The following is a 22,352-nucleotide window of genomic DNA, read 5'->3' on the forward strand; positions in this document are numbered from 1 at the left end:
TGGCCACATTTGTCAGCACTCTCTTTATGGGCAGTTCATCGATTGTGCTTGGGTTGCTTGTACATTCAATCTCTACATGGAGTAGGGGGCAGTGTGCATTTAATCCCTACATGAAGTAGGGGGCAGTGTATACCTGCCAGCCCTGTATCCACAGCCATATTCTGCAGTGGCCCCATTTTCCTGTGCTTGGCACAGCATGTGAAAAAGAGCTGATGTGTAGAGAGCTTTACAACTGCAGTGGGAAACCTGTATGTAAATTGCTGTATCTGGATAACCTTCTCATGCATTACTCCCAAAACACAGTCCTAAAGCCTGCGATGGCAGACACGGTCCTCCCTCTGGGTAAAATGCAGGGCGGTTTAACTGTAATGGGATGCTTTTAACTAAGAAGGAGGCCTGACTGGATGGAGATGTTTGCATCTGGCTGGATGAAACTTTCAACCAGGAAAATAATTTTTAAAAGTCTTACTACAGGTATCAGTTTTTATTTTCCCAGCAGATTATCATATTATTTTCATTTTAGATAAGATTTAATCTGTGTCTCTATTCCTGATTCTGTTACTATGGAAATCACTGAAGAATAAAATGAGCACAGTAGCAAAAAGTTGGAGATGCTATGACCTGATGATGTTTGTTTGTGCATCAAAATAAGAAATTATCCAAAAAAATTCTGGTCTAGCCATAGCATTATCACTTTTTTCGCCTTTCCTCCATGCCCATCTGGTTGCATATCCTCATACAGACCTAAATTATTTATCCCCTTTGTTCACTCTGCATCTCATACTGCCTTTTTTCAGGTAACTATAGCAACATGCCTTTAAATATTCACCTGCTGTTAGTTCATTTTTTAAAATGGGGAATTAGACCCAGGACAGATGGAGTGATTCAACTGTGGGAACTGACCCAAATTCAGTAAGCTCTGAGCTGTGGCTGTCCTTTATCAGTGCTGATTTCTGCATCTTGTGATAAAGAAATATGTAGAATCAGGCAATTGTGTGGGAAAGACCAGGTGTCTAAAAGGAGGAAAATATGTTCTACTACAGTTAAAGTACAATTTCCTGCCTGGAAATGGAGTCTAAATTCTCAAATTCTGAATATAGTATGAGGTGTTAAGTACTGTTCCCATTCATTTTTATTCTATGAATTGTATATTGTAGTGTAAGCTTTCTTACTCCTTTTTGAAGTATGTACTCTAGCCTCTATATCAGGGATAGCCAAACTGCGGCTCTTTGATGTACAATGTACAGCTCATGGAAATACGTTGACTGTACTCCTTTTTGCATTACAATTCATATAAAAAAAAATTTTTCAAGCTTTATAATTATTTATCGGGTATAAACTGAGAGTCCTCTGCATTAAAACCAAAGTTTAATATTTGTGGTGAATATATTTCAGTATTTAAATTCTAATGTTAATGCTAAATTTGAGTTGAGAATTGAATAAATTTTTGGATTAGCAAGGAATGCTACTGGTTTACATATTCTATATGTTTTGACTAGGTATTTTGTTGTTCACTCACTGCCCTTGAGTTGGCTTCTACTCACGTCAGCCAAGTGAATAAGACAACTCTAAGCCCCCCCATCTTCTGCTGTCCTGGTTAGGTCCTGCAGGCTCATGCCCATGGTCTCCATATTTGAGACTATCCATGGTATGTGGTCTTCTTCTCCTTCTATTGCCCTCCACTTTCCCTAGCATTATTGGGGGGGGAGGGGTTTTCCCAGTGAGCCATCTCTTCTCCTGATGTGGCTGAAATATGACAACTTTAATTTAGTCTTCTTGGCTTCCAGGGAGAAGTCAGGCTTAATCTGTTCTAAGGCTCATTTGTTAGTCTTTTTGGCTGTCCACGGTATTCTTGTCACTCTTCTCCTGCACCAATCTCAAATGAGCTTATTTTCTTGGATGTTCAACAATCAACATGATACCTTTGCACTTTAAGATCTTGTCTAGTTGTTTCATAGCTGCCCGTCCCAATCCTACTTGCCTTCTGATTTCCGTAACCCCCCTTCTGATCAATGATGGCAAATTTTCATTGCGATTTCCTTGTCATCTCCTTTGAATTTCTGTAGTTCCTCTGTGGTGATAGAGCCGGCTTGTGCCAGTTCTTCCTATGGAGGCTTGCTTTGTATACATGCACATGCACGGGTTTGCAAAACAAGGTGAGGGACAGGGAAGGCACCAAGCCAGCTACCTTTAGTGGCCAACCAAAATGCATAATATACTTGTTGCAAGCTTTCAAAGCTCCACTAGCTTCTTCATCAGGCAAGATGTTACATATTATTATTATTAACCTTTATTTATAAAGCGCTGTAAGTTTATACAGCGCTGTACATCAATTTTTTAGTCAGACGGTTCCCTGCCCTCAGGCTTACAATCTAACATACCTGACAGGAGAAAAATTAGAGATGTTAATAAGATGCCTGCATTTTGTTGTTTCTGTCCTTAGTTAAGATGGCTGGCTCCTCCTCCTCTGGCCAAACTCCAGGAAATTTAAAGTCCATTTGCATATCAACAAGGACTCCTCTTTTGCAAACCAATAGGTCTCCAAAAATGCAGGCGTCTTACTAACATCTCGAATTTTTCTCCTGTCTGGTTTGTGACATCTTGCCTGAGGAAGAAGCCAGTGGAGCTTTGAAAGCCTGCAACAAGTATTTTGGGCATTTCAGTTGGCCAATAAAGGTATCACTCTTTGGTGGATTTTTGTTTGAATTTAGTAAATGGCCAACACAGCTACCCCTCTTTGTTTCCTAATAAGGCATGGTTTCAAGACCCTTAACCATTTTGATTACCCTCCTCTGGACCTGCTCCAACTTGTCAACATCCTTTATTGCAGTGGTTCCCAACCTGTGGGTCGGGACCCCTTTGGGGGTCGAATGGCCCTTTCATGGGGGTCGCCTAAGGCCATTGGAAAACACCTATTTAATTACAGTTATGAAGTAGCAATGAGAATAATTTCATGGGTTTGGGTCACCACAACATGGCAAACTGTATTAAAGGGTCACGGCATTAGGAAGGTTGGGAACCACTGCTTTATCGAATTGTGGTGCTCAGAACTGGACACAGTATTCCAGGTGACAGTGAGCTGGTGCCACAATCAACTACAATTCCCAGGATTCCCTAGCACTGAGTCAGTTAAAGCGGCCTCAAACTGGATTATTTCTACACTGTATTTGGGGCCTGAACGCCTGAAGAGCGGCTAACTTTTGTCTAGAGACTCTAGAGCAGTGGCTTTCAATGTCAACCTTTGGGCCTCTAGGGTTTTTTTGAGACTTCAACTCCCAGAATTCCTGAACAATGAACACACTGACTGGGATTCCTGGGAGTTGGAGTCTAAAATATCTGGAGGCCCAGAGGCTCAACCAGGCCCAGGAGGGGCGTGGCCTAAAGGGGCCGGTCGGTCAGCCACAGGGAAGGGACAAAATGGCGGCGGCGCGTGAGCGGGGAACAGGGGACACTGATTGCCTGGGCGAAGGTGTTTCCGGTTTTCCTCGACTCGTGACTTCCGGTGTGCTCTTCTCTGACTGGCCGAGCGGAGCGGAGGGAGAGCGAGGCGAAGCGAAAGTGCTGAGCGTTGGCCCTGGCGGCCATGGAGAAGCTCCGGCGGGTGCTGAGCGGGCAGGACGACGAGGAGCAGGGGCTCACGGCGCAGGTGGGAAGGGAGAGGGCACTGCCCCCGCCGCCCCCCTTTCCCCACTACGCTTCAGCCTTCTGCCCCGGGCTCTGGCTGGTGACCCTGGGCAAGTCACGCTCCCTCAGCCTCCTCCTCAGGGAAGGCAGTGGCAACGCTCCTCTGAACCGGGGGGCCAGGCGCGCCCTCCTTTCCCAGGCCATGCCCTACGTTTCAGCCTCCTTCTCTCCAGGACCAGTTCTAAAATGTCCTCCATTTGGAACATCACTACGAAGCAAGGACCTACATTTCTGCAGTTATTGACCATATCCTACTTTTTTTTTGGGGGGGGGGATGTCCTACGTTTTGCGGTGCCTTGTCCTCCTTTGTAGTGATGACATCTGGTCACCTTCCTTTCTTCCTTCCCTCCTTCTTTCTCATCCTCCTTCCTTCTCTTTCCCTCCCTCCCTCCTTCCTTCCTTTCCTTCCTTGTTTTCTTCTTATTCCCTCCCTCCCTCCCTCTTCCTTCCTTCCTTTCTTCTTTCCCTCCCTCCCTTCTTTTTTCTTTCCTTCCTTCCTTCCATCCTTCCTTCCTACTTACCTACCTTCCTTCCTTCCTTCCTTTTCTTTCCCTCCATCCCTCCCTCCCTTTTCTTCCCTTCCTCCCTCCCTCCCTTCTTTCTTTTCTTTCTTCCTTCCCAGGGTGACCAGACATCCTCCTTTTCCAGAACCTACATTTCTAGGACTTACATTTCAGCGTTCTTCTCTCCAGGAAGAATTCCCCAAAGTCCTCCATTTGGAGCATCACTAAGAAGCAGGAATGTACTATGCTTCTATGAGTGTCTTTTGCTTTTATTCGGACACATTCTACATTTTTTCTTGAGCATGCTACGTTTTCTGGTGCCTTGTCCTCCTTTGTAGTTATGACATCTTGACAGACTTTTGAAGCCCACCCCGCTTCGGATCACAACTGGCAAGAGTTGGTTTTTTGTGTGTGTGTGTGTGCCTTCAAATTGTTTCTCACTTATGGTGACCCTCTTACTTAAGGGTTTTCTTGGTAACATTTGTTCAGAGCAAGAGTGACCAGATGTCCTAACCTCAGAGGAGGACAAGGCACCGTAAAACGTAGGACATCCAAAGAAAAATGAAGGACCTGACCAAATCAAAGCTAGAAACACTAAGGTAAATATAAGTTCTTGCTCTTAGGTCCAAAACACACTGCAGAAATAATCCATTTTGATATCTCCTTAACTGCCCTGGTTCCTGCAGTTTATTCTGGCACCAGAGCTCTCTGACAGAAGGCTAAATGTCTCACAAAACTACAATTCCCAGGATTCCCTGGCATTGAGCCAGGGAAGCTCAAGTGGTTTCAAACTGGATTATTTCAGCAATGTGTTTTAGAGCTTTACTTGTGCTCAGAATGGAGTACCTTTTAGGATTCCTCCTGGACAGAAGGTTGAAATGAAGGACACAGCCTAGAAAAGAAGGATGTCTGGGCACCTTGGTTCAGAAGAAGTTTGCCATTGCCATCTCTTGAGGCTGAGAGTATGTGATTTGCCCTGGGTCACCTGCTGGGTTTTATGGCCAAGCTGGGAATGGAACCATGAACTCCTGAGGCCTGATCCAACACTAAAAACACTATGCTGCTCCTGGCTCCCTAATTGGAGGAGTTGTAGCAGCCAGCCTCAGAGGATGACAATGGCAAACCCCTTCTGAATTAACTTGCCAATGTTAAGGGAGCACCACCACTTCGTGTCCTCCTCCTCATTATCAAGGTGAATTTGTATACACTACTCTGTGTGTAACGACCCAACAGCGTTGTCCCTGTCAGAGCTCTCTCACAAACCAAGTTGAATGTTTATTTAGAGTACACTTGTCCCTCCCCATTCATTGACTTGGGAGCTGTGCTTTGGTCTTTCGTGGACAACAAGCAAGGAAGGACATAATGGGGTGCATGTAGAAGTGTGCCCCATTATAATCAATGGAATTTGAATATCTGCTATATTTCTGATTGGGGGAGGGGGAATCCGGAACAGATCCCCCACAAATTGGGAGGGATGAGTGTATTTATTTATACCCTGCTCTTCACCCACAGAGGCTCACAGAGTGGTTTACTGGTTGCTAATTGGACAGTTACCTGCCCTAAGGCTTACAATCTAAAAAGACATGACACAAAAGGGGAAGGGAATGTCAGTGGGAAAGGTGATCAAGTCCAATACATATTACCATTTCTTCTTTCCATCCAAGGCCATGGTGGTGGCAGTTAAGATGGAGGCAAGGCCATTCATCTTCCTCTGGGGCTACACACGGTGGAGCTGTGCCTGCCTCTCCTCTCCCTCCAAGATAAGGACAGTGACAGTTAAGATAGAGGGAGTATCTTTCCTCTGGCTCTGGGGCTACTAATAGCAGATAAGATGGAGGAAGGGCCTTTCATCTTCCTCTGGGTGTAGGCATGGTGAAGCTGTGCCTGTTTTTAAAGCCAGGGGCTAACAATGAAGATGAAAGAAGGGCCTTTCATCTTCCTTTTGGCCTAGGCATGGTGGAGCTGTGCCTGCCTCTTCTCTCTCTCCAAGGCCAAGGTGAATACCTCACCAGACTACAAATCCTAGGATTCTATATAATAGAATCATGGCAGTTATGGTGTCAAACTGCTTTAATTCTGCAGTGTGGATACACCCATAATCAGCAGTGAGGGTTTATGATATTATGTGTTTACTTGAAATGTTTTTATCTGTTGTACATTATCAGGTGGGTTGACAGGTAACCAATAAATTCTTTAAATAAAATGCTCATCCATTCTGCCTGTTTGTGTCCTTCCACCAGCTAATCAACCAAATGCTATCTAAATACAGCCCCCTCAGGACCATCCAGATCTGTTAGGGTTATGATAATAGACCTGAGGGGTGGACTGCAGGAGGGAGATGCAAAGGATAAACTTCGTTCACCTATTGGGATCAGATCTGAAGTTAACAGCATCTGTCAGATCGCCTATATCCACATGGTTATTTATTCTTGGAAAAACTCATTTAAGTTGTAACAGGCTTGCATTGTATGTTTTCTTGCAATGCCTTTGGATGCTTCAGTGAGGCAAGGTTCTAGTAGTTTCTGGTTTTATTTTTCCAAAACATTTGCTCCAGTGGAATCTCTGCTCTGAAATATGGGTGCCTTTTTTCACTTGATATTATTGTTGAATTGTTATTTTTCCCTCCTTGCTGCCTATATAAGGATAAAGAGTTGGATCAGGAAAGGTAAGTTAGGTGGTCATACATTTTGAAAGTTTTAGCTATTTATTAAGACTGTTAAGACCATTCAAAGTTTGTCTTCAGTCATTGGGCCAATGCCAAAACCAATATCTAGTTTTCCATAAGAGTTGGAAGAATTAAGGGTGGGGACTGGCTAGAGTCAATGCTACTATCTCTTTTTGGTACAGTTTTCCTCAGGAAGGAAATGGATGAGAAATAACCAGGGGATATGCACATTTTCCACTTATTAATAATTGCCAATGGTCTTGTGCTCCTTGCTTAGTAAAAAAACATAAATATTGTACATTTCTTTTTTTTAGCCTAACTAAAATCAAAGCAGACATATAATCTCAGACCTGATTGACATAAAATAATTAATGGGGGGTGGGGGAGAGCTCAAACACGATACATATGGCATGCTAATTCCTGCATAGTTCTGATGTGGGAATGATAGGACTGAGTAGGGCAGGAACTGTTTCTTCCTGCAATGAAGAGTGTAGCTCCTACCTCCAGGAAATGGCGCATTTTATAGCACTTGGAGAGCCATCCATTGTGCCCATCTGACTGATCTTGTTTATTCCTGTTTTTATGATTTCTAACAGCCCAAGGCAGCAACTTGCTCAAAGCAAACAAGAATGCTTCCTTTTTGCATAAAGCTAAAGAGTTCTATCTAGTATTTTCTAGCTTTTGCTTCTTGAAAGTTCCAATCTCATGGCTAAATATATTTTTGTTGCCCTTTTTAAAGCAAAAGCATGCGGTCTAGAACAGGGGTTCAGAATCTGTAGGCTTCATTTGCTCCCTGTGTGTCCCCCCATGATGGGATAGGTAGCTGTTCCTTGTTTTCCTGGATCACTGTTAATAACACTTATTGGTGACTGATGAGAGATGGAAATGATCACTAGGCTTCAAGAAACTGAGTGGAGTGGGGATTCATGCTGAGAGAGGGAGAGAGCATGTGTGTGTGTGTGCATATCCATATGTCCTCAACCTCCTACCAGCACCTGATAATGCTTCTCAGACAGAACACTTTCGGATTTTTATGAGAGAGAAAAATGTTATATCTACTTTCGTCTGGGGGTGGGGATATATATATAGAAAAGTAGTATAATAAAAATACTATAGCACTGGAAATAAATATTTAACCTTAGATACCATGTGTGCTCTTACTTAGTTATTCACATGATTTAAATCATGATTTAAATTGCTAGTGGGATCACCTGTCTTGCACAGCTTCATTCCACTTTAGTGAGATGAAGAGAGTTTTCCATAATGGCACCTTTCTATCCAAGCCACAGTTGGGACAGGCTTTGTGCTCTCAAAATAATTTGACCAGCAGAGATTATCTCCTTACTTAGAAACATTGTTTGTTTGAATCATTTTTCCCTGATAAGGGCAATACATCTTTATTGGCCTTTACAATGGGTATGGTAAAGACTAATTTGTTCTCTTAATAAAATTCACTTTCTTCTTTTTTTCACCCAAAGGTGTTTGATGCGTCATCTCTTAGTTTTAGTACTCGAGTGAAATGGTTTGCCATCTGTTTTGTAGGTGGCATTTTGTGTTCTATTCTTGTAAGTATATAGTTTTTTGAGCTTATGTTTATACCTGTCTTTCCTTTCTGTTCTGGGACGAATGTTGCACAGATGCATCAGTTCTTCAAGTTAGATAAATGGTCTGTTTCCTTGTTCAAAAAAATGCTTAGTACTGTCTTCATGGCACTTTACCACTTCAAAATGAAAATAAGGCAGTGGATGTTGGAATATTTTTTACATCTGAATCTCCATGTCCCTGACAAACAATCATATCTGTGTGAAGCATGTACAGGGTGTCTTTTGTGTGGGAAAGCCATTCAAATAGGCACTGTTCCTGGAGATTATGATTGTGTAGGAACTGCGTGTAACAGTGTGTGTTAGGTACACTGCTTTTCACTTGAAATTTTATCATTTGCCTTTCCCATATATTTTGCTGCCTTGAAAGACTAGTGATTGGTCCCATAGGGGGTCAGTGTGGAGGGCTGAAGAGGAAAAGCTGAACAAAATCCAAGGTTATTGAGTCTCATAGGGAGGGCTGAGAAACTGGCAGGATAACTGTTATGTTACAGTAGCCATTAAGAATGGTTCCTCACAGTGGGAAAAGTACTTAAGGACCATAAATCAGGCAGTTGCTATGAATACAGCAAGGCAAAGAGCCTCATACCCTCAGGCGTTCTGCAACTGAGGAGGATCCAATATCCCACTGGTGCAATATAACAGGAAGTCTAGGTCTTGATTAGCGTTGGGGCTTTTGCAGCCTCCATTGAAAGGATGCCTATTTTTCTTTCCACTCTTTAAGATACCTGTATACACCATGGCTAAACAATTCCCATTTTCTGTCATTTATGTCTTGGTTTTAAAATATTATGTACTCTCAGGGTTTCATTACCTAGTTCTTATTGGTTCCTTGTCTTGTTTCTGTCCTGGCATTGATTCAAATCAGTTCTTGCTGAAATCTTACTGGTCTAGCTAATGCCAGACCCATGAGGGACCTGTAAAGCCCTATATGTCTCAAGTCCAGGCTGTGTGGAAGACTGTATTTCCTTGTATAAGCCAGAAATCATCAGGAGGAGCCCTTCATTCAGTCCCACCACCGTTACAAGCATGGATGGTGGGGATGCAAGCAAGGACCTTCTCAGTGGCTGCTCCTAGACTCTGGAACTGCCATCCTAGGGAAGCCAGAGTGGTTCCCTCCTTGGTATCCTTCTGTTGGCAGAGAAAACCCTTTTTTATTCCAATGCGATTTTAAAACAAAGTTTTTAAAGAGGGTGCTGGGGATACTATATTGCTTGAAAAGGAACAATTTTTAATAACGTTTTATCTTTTTATTTTATTCTTTTTAACTGGAGTTTTGGATTGTTTTAATACTGTGAATTGTTTCATAATGTTCTAATGTTCACTTTTCGTATGGTTTAATTGTATTGTTCTTTTACGTTGTAAGCAACTTTCAGTTATGGGAGATCACCTGGGTATAAATAAATAAACAACAAAAAGAGCCAGTTCTGGTTTGACTTGCTTCTTTGCTATGAGCCACCTTGCCTTGGAAAAATTGTATTCCTGTTGACAACTAGTTTTCACTAGTGAACTAGCTAAGTTAGGATTTCCAAGAGCATTACAGTGGTGCCTCGGGTTACGAAAGTAATTCGTTCCGCGGCCGCTTTCGTAACCCGAAAAGCCTTCGTAAGCCGAAATGCCATAGGCGCTAATGGGGAAAAGCCGCGATTCCGTGTAAAATAGCGCCGAAAAGCACCAAAAGTTTTTTCGTAACCCGAAAAAACATTCGTAACCCGGAACAATTATTTCTTATGGGATTTTTTCGTATCCCGAAAATTTCGTAACCTGGGTATTTCGTATCCCGAGGTACCACTTTAGCCTTACTCTGTCCAGATACCTAGTTCTGTCTAACCAGGTCCCTTTGTTTCCCAAAACAAACACATACCACCCTTCTCCAAGACTTAGTGTTCCTCTATAGCAGTAACAGGTCTTTCCATATCCTACCAGGTCTTCAGGATGTATCTAATGAGATCACATGAGAATTATTTTTCATATTCTGTTCCTTATTTTGGAGGCAACCTCCTGTAAACAAATCTTACCAGAAAAACTCCATAATAGGACTGCCATAAGTTGGAAACAACTGGAAGGCACACAACAACAAATTTAATTATTTGCCTCGTAATTCTAAGTATGTGTATCAAATTGTCTTGTGCAGTTAGTTAGTTATTTAGATTGGTATCCTGCATTTCTCACTAAAATGAATCTAACAGACATTTAAAAAAATTGAATAAAACAAATAATTACATTTTAGCTCTTTTTCTAATTGCTATAGAATTTTTATAGAATTTTATAGTGTGTTTTCTATGTACCTTTTTACTAGATCCAAATATTTAATTTTTTTGCTGCTAACCTCTTAGAGACCGTTTTTAACTCCATTATATCCAATTGCCAGTAGAGGGTAATAGAACAACATGCTAGAGGTTTACTGCTGTATTTCTTTCATAGAAATTTAAGAGTCTTCTGTTTAGACTTCACTGCACAGATTAAGTTTGCAACTGCCTTTATTTTGTCCAGGGGACGACAATGCTCTGGCTCCCAGGCGGTGGTATGAAACTCTTTGCAGTATTCTACACATTAGGAAATATTGCTGCTTTAGCCAGGTATGGAAGGATTTGTTCCATGATTATTTTTAAATGATTCATGTCTGTACACCTACTTCATTTGGCGAGAACTGCAAAACTAAAATTTTTGAATACTGAGTATGCTATTTTTAAAACATACACATAATAAAAAGTCCCTAATAAAAACATACACATCATTACAGTACAGGAAAGATGAGTCTTATATTAAATAAGTCCTAGATAACTCTAGTGTCAGAAAATATTGAGACATCACATAACTAGGCAAGAAGGAATGGGGGGTAGATCGAGAGGATGCATTTAGATTAGTGTTCACTTGTATTGCTCTTCAAAGGTATTGGATGCAATTCGTATCACTTTCTGGGCTGGCAGTGGATAGTGGAAATGATAGCCCAGGTATATGGATGGTATCAAGTTGGGGAAAGCTGGTATAAGGTTGTGTGCACATATTTTTTCAAAACTGAGTAGTTTACTCCAACAGTATTTTTGTTAGTCAAGAATTTTAGTTTCATAGTATTTGTACTGCTGCTCTATTGAGCAATAACTTCTGCTGTTTCTCTTTGTCCCAGTAAAATATCATATAAATGATGTCTCTTTCGCTCAGTAATTAAGCTTGAACTACTGTTTGCAGCGCAGATAGGCTCTTTAAAAATTAGAAAACCATTTTGTTGTTTCAAAATAAGAGCTCTGTCGATTGACAGTAGTGTGTCCTTAGTTTACTAACATGTCCTAAATCCAGATGGCGAGTAGGCAGGGTTTTTTTGGCAACTACAGTCGGCCCTTCTTATACACGGATTTTTTATACACGGATTTAAGCATACACGGTTTGAAAATGTTCCAAAAAAGTATAAATTTACTTTGATGTTCCATTTTTTATTAGGGACACCATTTTGCTATGTCATTATACTTAATGGGACTTGAGCATACACGGATTTTGTTATACACGGGGGATCTTGGAACCAAACCCCAGCGTATAACAAGGATCCACTGTAATACTGTGCTAAGTGTAACCATACAGAGTTTCAGTCATTTAAATAATTGATAATTCTAATAACGTTTAAATAAGAAATGCTACATGAACTCTTGTTTGTAAAATTTTACATTTAGCTGGAATTTCATACATCTGAAGCTTTGTCCCCCAGCATGAACAATCCACACTCATGCTGGAAGAATGGGATGCTTAAACTATTTTCACATTTTTTTTGGTTATAGGACAGTTTTTATTCCTCCAAAAAGAGCTCCTCTTTGCTCTTCATAGCACTCATTTATTCCCTCTTGAGAATTCTGAACTTACTTTTCCTCCCTTTGCCCACTCTTGATCCTAGTCATCCTTTAAGCAATATGCAGTCAAAATAACACAAGTTATTTTGGGTCATTTAATAGTTGACATGGACATTCTTTCCTTTGTTCCAAACCAGTACTTGCTTCTTGATGGGTCCTGTGAAGCAGCTGAAAAAGATGTTTGAGCCAACAAGATTAATTGTGACAATTATTATGCTGGTAAGTGAATTCTGCTTCACTCCTTGAAAACAACAGAGCATAATGTTGAGTGGCTCCTGACAAGGTTAGTAATAGGAATGTGTAAGAATTGATATTGGTTCATAATGTCATAAATCACTGAGAAGATGTTTAAAATCAAAAAGACAAAAGGCAATTTCTCTGTTCCGTAGAGTAGATTGGTTTGTACTTGGAAGTGAAAATTTGGTATATTGTATATAAAGATGGTGATAAACATTGAATTTATTTGTACTGTATAAGCAGAATAAATAATCCAGAAATTGCTTATAACCTTTCAAGCCGTACATGGCTTGGGCCCAACCTATTTGAGGGATCTCCTGCTCCCATATAATCCGTCCCGCACCCTCAGGTCCTCTGGGAGGAATCTATTGCAGCCTTTAAAAACCAAACTAACTGCGCCCTCCCAGAGGGCCTTCTCTGCAATTGCTTCCAGACTGGAACGGCCTGCCGGATGAGATCCGTCAAATTGCCAGTTTAGATAGCTTTAAAAAAGCTGTCAAGACGGATCTCTTCCAGCAGGCCTTTCCTGAATAAAAATGCCCAGCCACAGAATGAATGCCCCTCACATCATGTATTAGCCCACCACTCTGTCCTTGTTATATTTTTAATGTGTTTTTAATAGATATTTTAATTGTAACATATTTAATCCTGTTTTAAGGGGGAGGGGTTTGGGACATAATGTTGTAAATGTGGATTTTAATGTGTTGTGAGCCGCTTTGATTGTCTCGTCACAAAAAAGCGGGATACAAATAAAAGTTTTATTATTATTATTTATTAATGCTTTTGATGTTGAAATGAACCTTCCCTTCATAAGGTCTGTTAGAGATGAGCCGGGGGTGGGTGGTGGGTGGTGGTGGTTATAAATCTTTCAGAAAGCTATGAAACAGCAAAACATCCTTGAAAATAAAGGGAACTTTGTTAGATTTTGCATATGGCAGTTTTACTGGAGTAATGTTGCATAAACAATACCTGAAGTATATGCCAATTTGACACACTTTTTCCTTCTTCAGTTCTCTTTTATACTCACCCTGTGTGCTGTATTCTGGGTAAGTAGCATTAAAGTTTTGTGCTTCATGGTTATGAATTAATTTAATATTAGAAGCTGTGACAGTAAGGTTCATTTTATCTAATTCAGTGGTCCCCAAACTGTACTCTTTAAGGGATTTTAGACTTCAGTTCCCATAATCCCAGACTATTAGCCTACATGATTCAGGCTTCTGGGAGCTGAAGTCCAAAATCTCTTAAAGGGCACAATTTTTTTAATTGAACTCTGTAGTCCTTGAATCTAGTGTTAACACAAACTTAAATGTGTTTTTAATTGTGTTCTATTCAAGCCATGGGTTATATATAACTTATTTACAAAACAAAACAAAAATAATTATGTATCAATTTAATGGTCTACAGCCATGATGGCAAACCTGTGGCACACATGCCAGAAATGGCACGTGAAGCCATTTTTTTTTGGCATGCGAGGAAGAGGAGGGAAAGGTGCGCATCTGTTCCTCCTCCTTCCTGGCCATCTCAGGCTTTCAGATGCCTCCAGAGAGGCAGCAGAAGGCCCGGGAGGGTGCAGGAGGAGGAGGAAAAGGAAAAGGCACACGTCTGTTTCTCCTCCTTCCTGGCTGCCCTTGCATCTTCATCTGCCTCTCCAGAGACAGCTTGAAAGCCTGAGGGGTTGGGGGAAGCCACCAAGGCTTTCACCTGTCTCTGGAGAGGCAGTTGAAGGCCTGGGAGGGTGGGGGGAAGAAGTCCCACCCTCCCACCTTGGAAGTACCACCCGTGGTACAAGGTAATACCTGGTGCTGGAAGGTCTTTTAGTTTGGGTTCATCATCACTGGTCTACAGGATGCTATACTATTGAAAAGGCCTGCATCGGATTTAAGCACCACTGGGTTGCGTTAGCCAATAACATCCAGTTTTCATATTCACCAAAAATATGTGTTAAACATTTGTGACACTTACAAATTGTTGCAGGCTACAACTCCCTGGTCCCTGGCCCTCATTTACTTTCAAACCAAGATACTAAAACTCCTTTTGTTGAGACTCCTAAATGGAACCTCAGTCTGGGTATTTAGATGTAAGCTCCAGAAATAACAGGATTAACTCTAATAACACCTTGCCCTTTGCAATTTCCGTGTAATTACCAGTTATTTACATACAATCTGGAGATCAGTCCATTTAACCATTTTTGTTTAAACAAACAAAAAAAGGCTAAACAACCTTTGCCGTTTTGTGTGTCAGCTGAGCCCAAGTGGTATGTTTCAGTACAGTGGTACCCCGGGTTACGAAATTAATTCGTTCCGCGGTTAATTTCGTAACCCGAAATACCTTCGTAAGCCGAATTCCCATAGGCGCTAATGGAAAAATAGCTCTCTGCTGCCCTCCGGTGGCGGAAAATAGCGCCGCGGTTTTTTTCGTAACCCGAAGAAACCTTCGTAAGCCGAAGCAATAAATCCCTATGGGATTTTTTCGTATCCCGAAAAATTCGTAACCCGGCGCATTCGTATCCCGGGGTACCACTGTACACACTTTTGTGACATGGTGGCATGGAACCCAGGGCTTGTGCCCCCAAACAGCCTATAACTAACATTGATGTTTAGTCTAGATGCGCAGGTGACAGACTGAGGAGTTCATAGAGCTACCAGGGCCTGCCCCATTGACTTTAATGGAAATTACCTCCAATTAAAAATACACAGATTTTCAGTACATGCCACTTAAGCCTGCATGCATTAATAGATCTGAGATTATGTTTATTCTGTCTAGTGTAATAAAGAAGCAGTGTGTGTTTCTTCTTCAAGATCAACAGGCTATTGGAGTTACTAATTATACTTGTTGATATAAACACAGCACCAAGTTAATTGTATTTATCTTATTTTCCTTAGTGGCATAAAAAAGGGCTAGCGGTGCTGTTTTGCATTATGCAGTTCTTGGCAATGACCTGGTAAGACTCTGAAAACTTTTTATCACTTCCTACTGTAATATAAAGCTATTTTGTGGTACTAGGTAGGTGATATTGCAAACCATGCTAGTGTACTATAGTCATTTGATTGTTTTGTGATCTTCTAAAAATGTATCTCATCCCCTTATTACAAGGGACAAAAATCAAAATTTGTTTCACACATAGAGCTGCTCTCTTCTGTAACGTTTCAACATCTTGAGTGGTACTAAATAATAAATGTATATATGTACATATTTCATCCTTATTATCTTTATCATTATTACGGTTATAAACCAGCACATATATGTACATAATTGGTTTTGGAATTATGTTCTGGGAAGTCCTAGGTTTCCTTGGCAAGTTGTCAGGAACTCATGAGTGATAAAATACTAATAATGAAGAGACACCCCCCCCCTCTCAAAAAAACCCACCTTGCCCACCACTTTTTTTTACTACATTCTCACTGGAAGGAGAGTTAGATTTATTCTAAAGTATCTTTGATGTAGAATTACGTTTCATAAAAGAGAAGCATTTTGAGGTACCCACTTGTAATGCTTTTTTCATTTTACCAAATGAAATATTTGGCAGCCCTATCTGGTTCACAGTGGGCCTAGTATGCCCTCTTCATGCTCCAGAATTCTATTCTTCCCCAGCCATGTCTCATGTCTTCCACTTTAGAGGATGAGACTCAGATAGAGAAATCCCAGTTATCTTGGAACTCAAAAGTAGGATTCCCCCCCCCCAAGCTTTTTCCCAGTGGGGAATGTAAATAGTATAGAGGATGAATGCTTTAGTTGTCTTCAGCTTGAAATTGAGGTAAGAGAGGGATTCTCTAAGCAAGTGTAAAATGATGCAGGCTAGGGAAACATATACAATATGCTTCACGCATACATTGATTGTACTGGCAAGAAACATTTTGAAGTCATAATGTGTAGCAATTGAGGAAAAGAGATTTAAAGTAAGACTGCTAGGACTATAATGCCTGCATACACATCTGTATTGTAAATGTATTGAGAATATTGTATACAGTTCTGGCTGCTCTTTCTCACAAAAGGATATTGGAATTTGAAAAGGTGCAAAAAAGGTATGCATCTTCTTCAGTGCTTTGAGCTTAAATCAAACAAGGAATGGCTAAAGCTTTCAGGGGGGAACATAACAGAAAGTGTACAAAATAAGACATGAAATAAATAAAACTCTCTCATAATAGCAGAATTTGGTATCACCCAAAAAAAACTAGCAATAGACACACAATAAAACATTACTTCACACAGTATATAATTCATGGGCTTTGCTGCCATAAGGCACAGTAATGACCGTTTACTTAGAAGGCAAAAAAAGAAAGAAATCAGGGTATACTAGATCCACCTGTGACTGTAGCTCTTCGGAAATTCATTGTCAAGAGAATGTACCACTGAATAAATTGCTGAAGGGCACTTATGTGAGAAAGCTATCACTTTCAAGTCCTGCTTGTCAGCTTCTCAGGATCATCTGCTTGATTATTAAAGAGAAACAGTTGTTTGACTGAGCAGAGCTGTTTTGATGTTCTTATTGCATATTAATTTCCCTCAAATTAAGAGTGCTTAGGGCTTTTAATGTTCTTTCCTGTATGGAATGTATAAATCAATAAAATGTATTGTTTTCTCTGGCTGGGTTTATTTTGAGGGGGAGGGGGTATTTGCATTGCACTAGTCTGTACTTCTTTGACTTCTTTGGGGAAGTCAAATAATGTGTATGCAACAAAATCTGAAATGAAGACCAAATCAGGAACTCTTGGCAGTACGTTCAGTTCTTTTAAAAGCTCTTTCGTTCTGAAATGTATAATCTCAATAGTTAATCTTATTTATTTACACTTGACTGACTTCCTTGAAGATTGACTAAAACAGGATAAATGACCTAGCATGTTACATTTTTCTCCTCTTTCAGGTACAGTCTGTCATATATTCCTTATGCAAGGTGAGTCAATTTGTTTTTCTCACACAAAAATTTGTGATTAATTTGCATTTTTAATTAAAAAGATTCTTTCAAGAAAAAGTTCTTTAGAATTTGTTTTTGTGAAATAATGTAGCATATCTTAAAACATTTGTGTTACTACTGCTACCAGATCTTAAACTGAACCTAATCTCCCACCATAATTGATTTACCCCAGGTAGGAACACAGTCCTAGGCAGTAAAGTTATGAGGGGCTGGAGGTTTCCCCTCTTTTGGCCTTAGCGTGGAAGGAAGAATGCTCCATCTGCTCTGGAAGCCCTATTTTGCCTAGAATTTTCTGCTGGAAGTGTTTCTGCTCATGGAAATTCCCAAATCAAACTATTCTACCCATGAACTGGTAGAAAGAAAGCAGAAGAAAATATATTCCCACAGCATCACACTGGGGAATTTAGGATACAGTGGGGAACATCTGCTTCTATCCAACCCCACATGGGATTGCCCATCTTCTATAGTCCCTTTCTTAGAGCATAGGATATCATTTTGAAATAATTTCTGAAAACAAAACATACTACTAGTTTTTTGTGGGTTTTTCAGGCTCTGTGGCCGTGTTCTGGAAGAGCCACACAGCCCAGAAAACCCACAAAAAACTACAGATACTGGCCATGAAAGCCTTCGACTTCACACAAAACATACTACTGTTTGTAAATACCATTATATAAATTGGTGTCCTGGTATTTTTTTATTTTTATTTTTTGAAAAACAGTGTGGTTGGTTCCAAGAAAAAGTTGGACTTGCCTAATGACTTCATTGCACTTTCCCATAATATTTGTCCTGGAAACTTTTAGTATGTGTAAGACTTCAGATAAGTAGCATTCATTTGAAAATAAAGACCAGTAAGTTGCTGCCTCTGAATTTATTTGAATATCATACTTGGAAGTAGGTCCTACTAAATTTAGTAAATCTTATTCCCAAGAGTGTTATGAAGATTGTGGCTTTAGACCAGAGGCTCAGGGAACTGGACCAACCACTCTTTATGAGTAGTCACTTGTAGAAAATATATTAATGTGAAATTGTCTTCTCCAAATAACAGAATATTTTGAGCTCTTGGAATACATGGATCTAGACTACACAATTGTCATGTAGTATGAAAGTTAATTTAATAAGGGGGGGGCTAATAAATTTGCACATTAAAAAGTGGCATACAAACTCATGGTGAAATGGTTTGTTTATTTTTTCTTTAAAGGGATGCTGTGATGAAATGCTTCACATCGTGCGTAGGTTAGAGTGAACAAAGAGGAATGTTTCAACTTCATTTTCCCAAGTTTACTTGTTTCAGCTCCAGAAATGGTGATAATCTTTCTTCCACAATTGGGATTAAATTATGCTAGCAGAATTTTTTTTTACAAAAATGCCCATACCACCTGTATATCAGTAAAACCTTAAATGCATACTTAATGATTTATTTACCTCATATAATGGTCTTAAAACTGTTGGATCAGATTCTGCTAACATAATTTACTCTCAAAATTAGCCTTTGTCCTTCAGGTAAAATGTATGTAAATACTTTTGTCTTGGTTTTGCTATTTATCTTTCCTCTTTGTGCTTTATTTGTTATATGCTTTCCAAAGACCTTTAATATTATAAAATGAAGTATTTTATTAAATTTATAGCTAATGGAGCTCTCTGAAATGTTTAAACTTGTATTCTATGGAAAGGTTGTGAACTTGTAGTAAGACTGTTTTTAAATACATGAACCTTTTTTGTTAAGCTTTTTAAGCTTTTTAAAAACCACCTTTTTATACTGTGATACTTTAAAAATACTTGACAAAAAGTGCTTATGAGTAATATATTAAATCAGTGATTACAAAATAAATATAATTATTTTAAAATGCCATAGAGATACTCCTTTAATTTGTGAATGTAACAGACAGTATGCTTTACAAAACAATTTCCTTTTTAAAAGTGGCATATCAGTTTACCTGTAATTCCACACTGACCCCCTCTGCATTATGACTATTGGTCCTTGGGCTCATAAACTCTTCTGGCACAATTGGATTAGTTGTATATTTGTGGTGACAAACCATGGAGTTATACAACAAAAAAATATAACAGAAGAAGGCTAGCAGCCTATGCACTTTTAGCATATCTTAACAATATCCCAGTGAAGTTATGCTGGATCCCAAGATTGGATTTCTGCAAAAAAGAAGAAGAAGAAGAAAACCTTTGTGATTTTTGTTAGTCCCTCACAGTTGAGGAATTACAGTGTTTAGGTCACAAAATCGAAACCATTTAGTACACAATTACCATAGAATAGATTAATGGATCCCATGGTTAAAATCTTTTAAAGCAATAGGTAGTGAAGACAGTTTCGGAGGTTAAAATGTTCTTTGTATCCAGTGATTCACACTTTGTTCTAAACCAGTCACCACATCTTTGTTGTTTTTGTTTTTGTGTACCTTCAACTCATTTGTGACTTAAGGTGAACCTAAGACAAACCTATTACAGTGTTTCTCAGCAAGCTTTATTCAGAGAGGGTTTGCCTTTACCTTCAGCTGAGGCTAAGAGAGTGAGATTTGCCAAGATCACCCAATCAGTTTCCTTGGCTAAGCAGGGATTCAAACCCTGGTCTCCAGAGATGTAGTGCAATGCTCAAACCACTTCACCATGTTGACACAGACACCACATAGCAGTTCCTCATTATTCTAGGAAACAGAAGCTTGTAATCCTAGGACTTTTGCTGGGATCCATGTTGGAATCAGTAAAATAAAGAGGAAGAGATTCAAAAATGAGAGAGAGTGAGTACTAGTGTGCGAAAAATCCCACACTTACTTTGCAAACAATTTCATTGTTTAAAGGTGCAGAAGGCAACGAGGATTTATTATTTTGGATTTTAGCCTTACCATAAGATAACTGGTCAGCAGAGTAGAATAGTGGAATCCTTGGTTGGGAGTGACATTGTTCTTCTGGAATTTGTTATACAGAGGAAAGTGAAAGCCACACATAGTCACACATGTGCTCTGGACTTTAAGAAAACTGATTTCAGTAAGCTCAAGGAAATACTGGGCGAGATTCCTTGGTCAAAAATGTTCAGAGTGAAGGATGTTCATGATCAATGAGAGTTTCTTGAAGGCACAGTTGCAAACAATTCCGATGAGGAAGAAAAGTAGAAAATGTCTTAACACTAGGGTTGATGTACAAAGAAATTTCAAATGAGCAAAATTTAAGAGAGACATACAAAAGCTGGAAGAAAAAGGAAATACCAGTACTTTAGCTTGCTAAATAGGATAAAAATAATGCAAAGAAGATGGATGGATGGATGGACGGACGGACGGACGGTCGGTCGGTCGGTCCAAGAGGAAAATGCTAAAGATGCTTTTCTCCTACTGTGTTGAGAATATTGTGAAATGCTAATGGGACAGAGAGAAGGTGGAACTGCTTAACACCTTTGCTTCAGTCTTCTCTCAAAGAGAACAAATGATATAGTAAAGGAATGACAGTTCGGAATAGGTAACGAGGAAGTACAGGAATACCTAGCTTCTCTAGTCTCCAGGACCACATGAGTTGCATGCAAGGGTACAAAAGGCCCTGCAGATGTAATCTCAGCTACTGTCTTGGAATTCTTGGGACAACAGGAGAGTTCCAACTTCCAGGAAAGTGAATGAGGATGAATTTTGCCCCATTTTCAGGGAGGGGGAGGAGGAGATGACCCGAGCAATTATTAACCTGTTAACCTGATATCAATACTCAAAAAGGTTCTGGAGCAGATAATTAAAATAGTGTATGAGCACACAGAAAAGAATGCTGTAATTATTAAGAGCCAGCATGGGTTTCTCAAAAACACGTCATACTAATCTTAGCTCTTTGATAAAGTTAAATGCTTGGTAGATCTGGGGAAAACAGTGGATGTAGTATATCTTTATTTCAGCAAGGCTTTTGATAAGCCTTCCTTCCCATATTTATACTGACAAGCTTGTAAAATGTGAGGTAGGCTGTGCTGTTATTAAATGGATTTGTAACTGGTTGACCAATCAAACCCAAAGAAATCTTACCACTGGTCCTCTTTATCCTGCAGAAATGTGACTAGTTCTATGCCCCAGGTTCTGTCCTGGACTCAATGTTGTTCTTTATACATCACTTGGGTAATGAATGGAGGGTGTGCTTATCAAATTTGTAGATGATACCAGATTAGGAAGGGTAACTATGGACAATATCAGAAGTGAAGATAATGTTAAGATACTGAAGAGCCAGACCATAGTTCAAAGGGGGCATAAACAAACAGGAATATACAGTACCCGAGAGGATGACCAAGATGTTAAAAAGTCTGGAAGCCTATGGAGAACTGGGCATGTTTAACTAAGAGAAGCAAATAGTCTTCTCTGAGGTGATATGATAGCTGTATTTCAGTACCTGGAAGGATGTCATGTAGAAGGAGTGAGTTTGTTTTCTGCTGCTCTGGAGACTAAAACAAGAACAACTGGATTCAAATTACAGGGAGAAAAACCTGCCTTAACATTAGAAAGAATTCCTTGACTATAAGAACCGTTTTGACAGTGGAATCATTTGTTCTCAGCCTCAGAGAGTGGTGGAGTCTCCTTTGGAGGTCTTTAAACAAAGGTTGGATAGCAATCACTCAGTTATGCTTTGGTTGTGCATTCCTGTGAGGTAAGGAGTGGGATGAGATGAGTCTTGTGGTCTCTTCCAGCTCTATGAACCTGTTTTTTTTCCTAACTTCCAGTCTCTACCCTGACTCACTCCACTATTGCTTTTACAATGGCTCTCCTAATTCTATTGCAGATTTTCCACAGTATGTGTAGCTCAGCCTGGAAATCAGGGGCCAAGTGCAAGATTTTGTGCTTTCCTGTGGCTTTTGTGATGCTCTTTACTGTGTACAGAATTCACATACAGAGCCGTGTTTGTCTGGAAAATCAGAATGCCAAGGGATCTTGTAGCACCTTT

The 22,352-nt window shown here is 40.0% G+C and overlaps 1 protein-coding gene across 2 annotated transcripts; it reads left to right on the plus strand.

Annotated features, from left to right (window-relative positions):
• The first annotated feature begins 3,420 nt into the window (after nt 1–3,420).
• On the plus strand, nt 3,421–19,290 carry SFT2D1 (SFT2 domain containing 1). 2 transcript variants are annotated; one of them, XM_042444590.1, is made up of 8 exons: nt 3,430–3,646; nt 8,331–8,417; nt 10,947–11,032; nt 12,430–12,511; nt 13,540–13,575; nt 15,412–15,470; nt 17,391–17,420; nt 18,640–19,290. In XM_042444590.1, the coding sequence occupies exons 1-8, from the start codon at nt 3,584–3,586 to the stop codon at nt 18,677–18,679; spliced, it is 483 nt and encodes a 160-aa protein (XP_042300524.1). In that variant the 5' UTR covers nt 3,430–3,583; the 3' UTR covers nt 18,680–19,290. The 2 variants fall into 2 exon arrangements, with proteins under 2 accessions (XP_042300531.1, XP_042300524.1); XM_042444597.1 differs by lacking the exon at nt 8,331–8,417 and having other exon boundaries at nt 3,421–3,646.
• The last annotated feature ends 3,062 nt before the right edge of the window (nt 19,291–22,352 follow it).

The sequence above is a fragment of the Sceloporus undulatus genome, chromosome 1 (assembly GCF_019175285.1).
Source record: "Sceloporus undulatus isolate JIND9_A2432 ecotype Alabama chromosome 1, SceUnd_v1.1, whole genome shotgun sequence".
NCBI classification, from domain to species: domain Eukaryota; kingdom Metazoa; phylum Chordata; class Lepidosauria; order Squamata; family Phrynosomatidae; genus Sceloporus; species Sceloporus undulatus.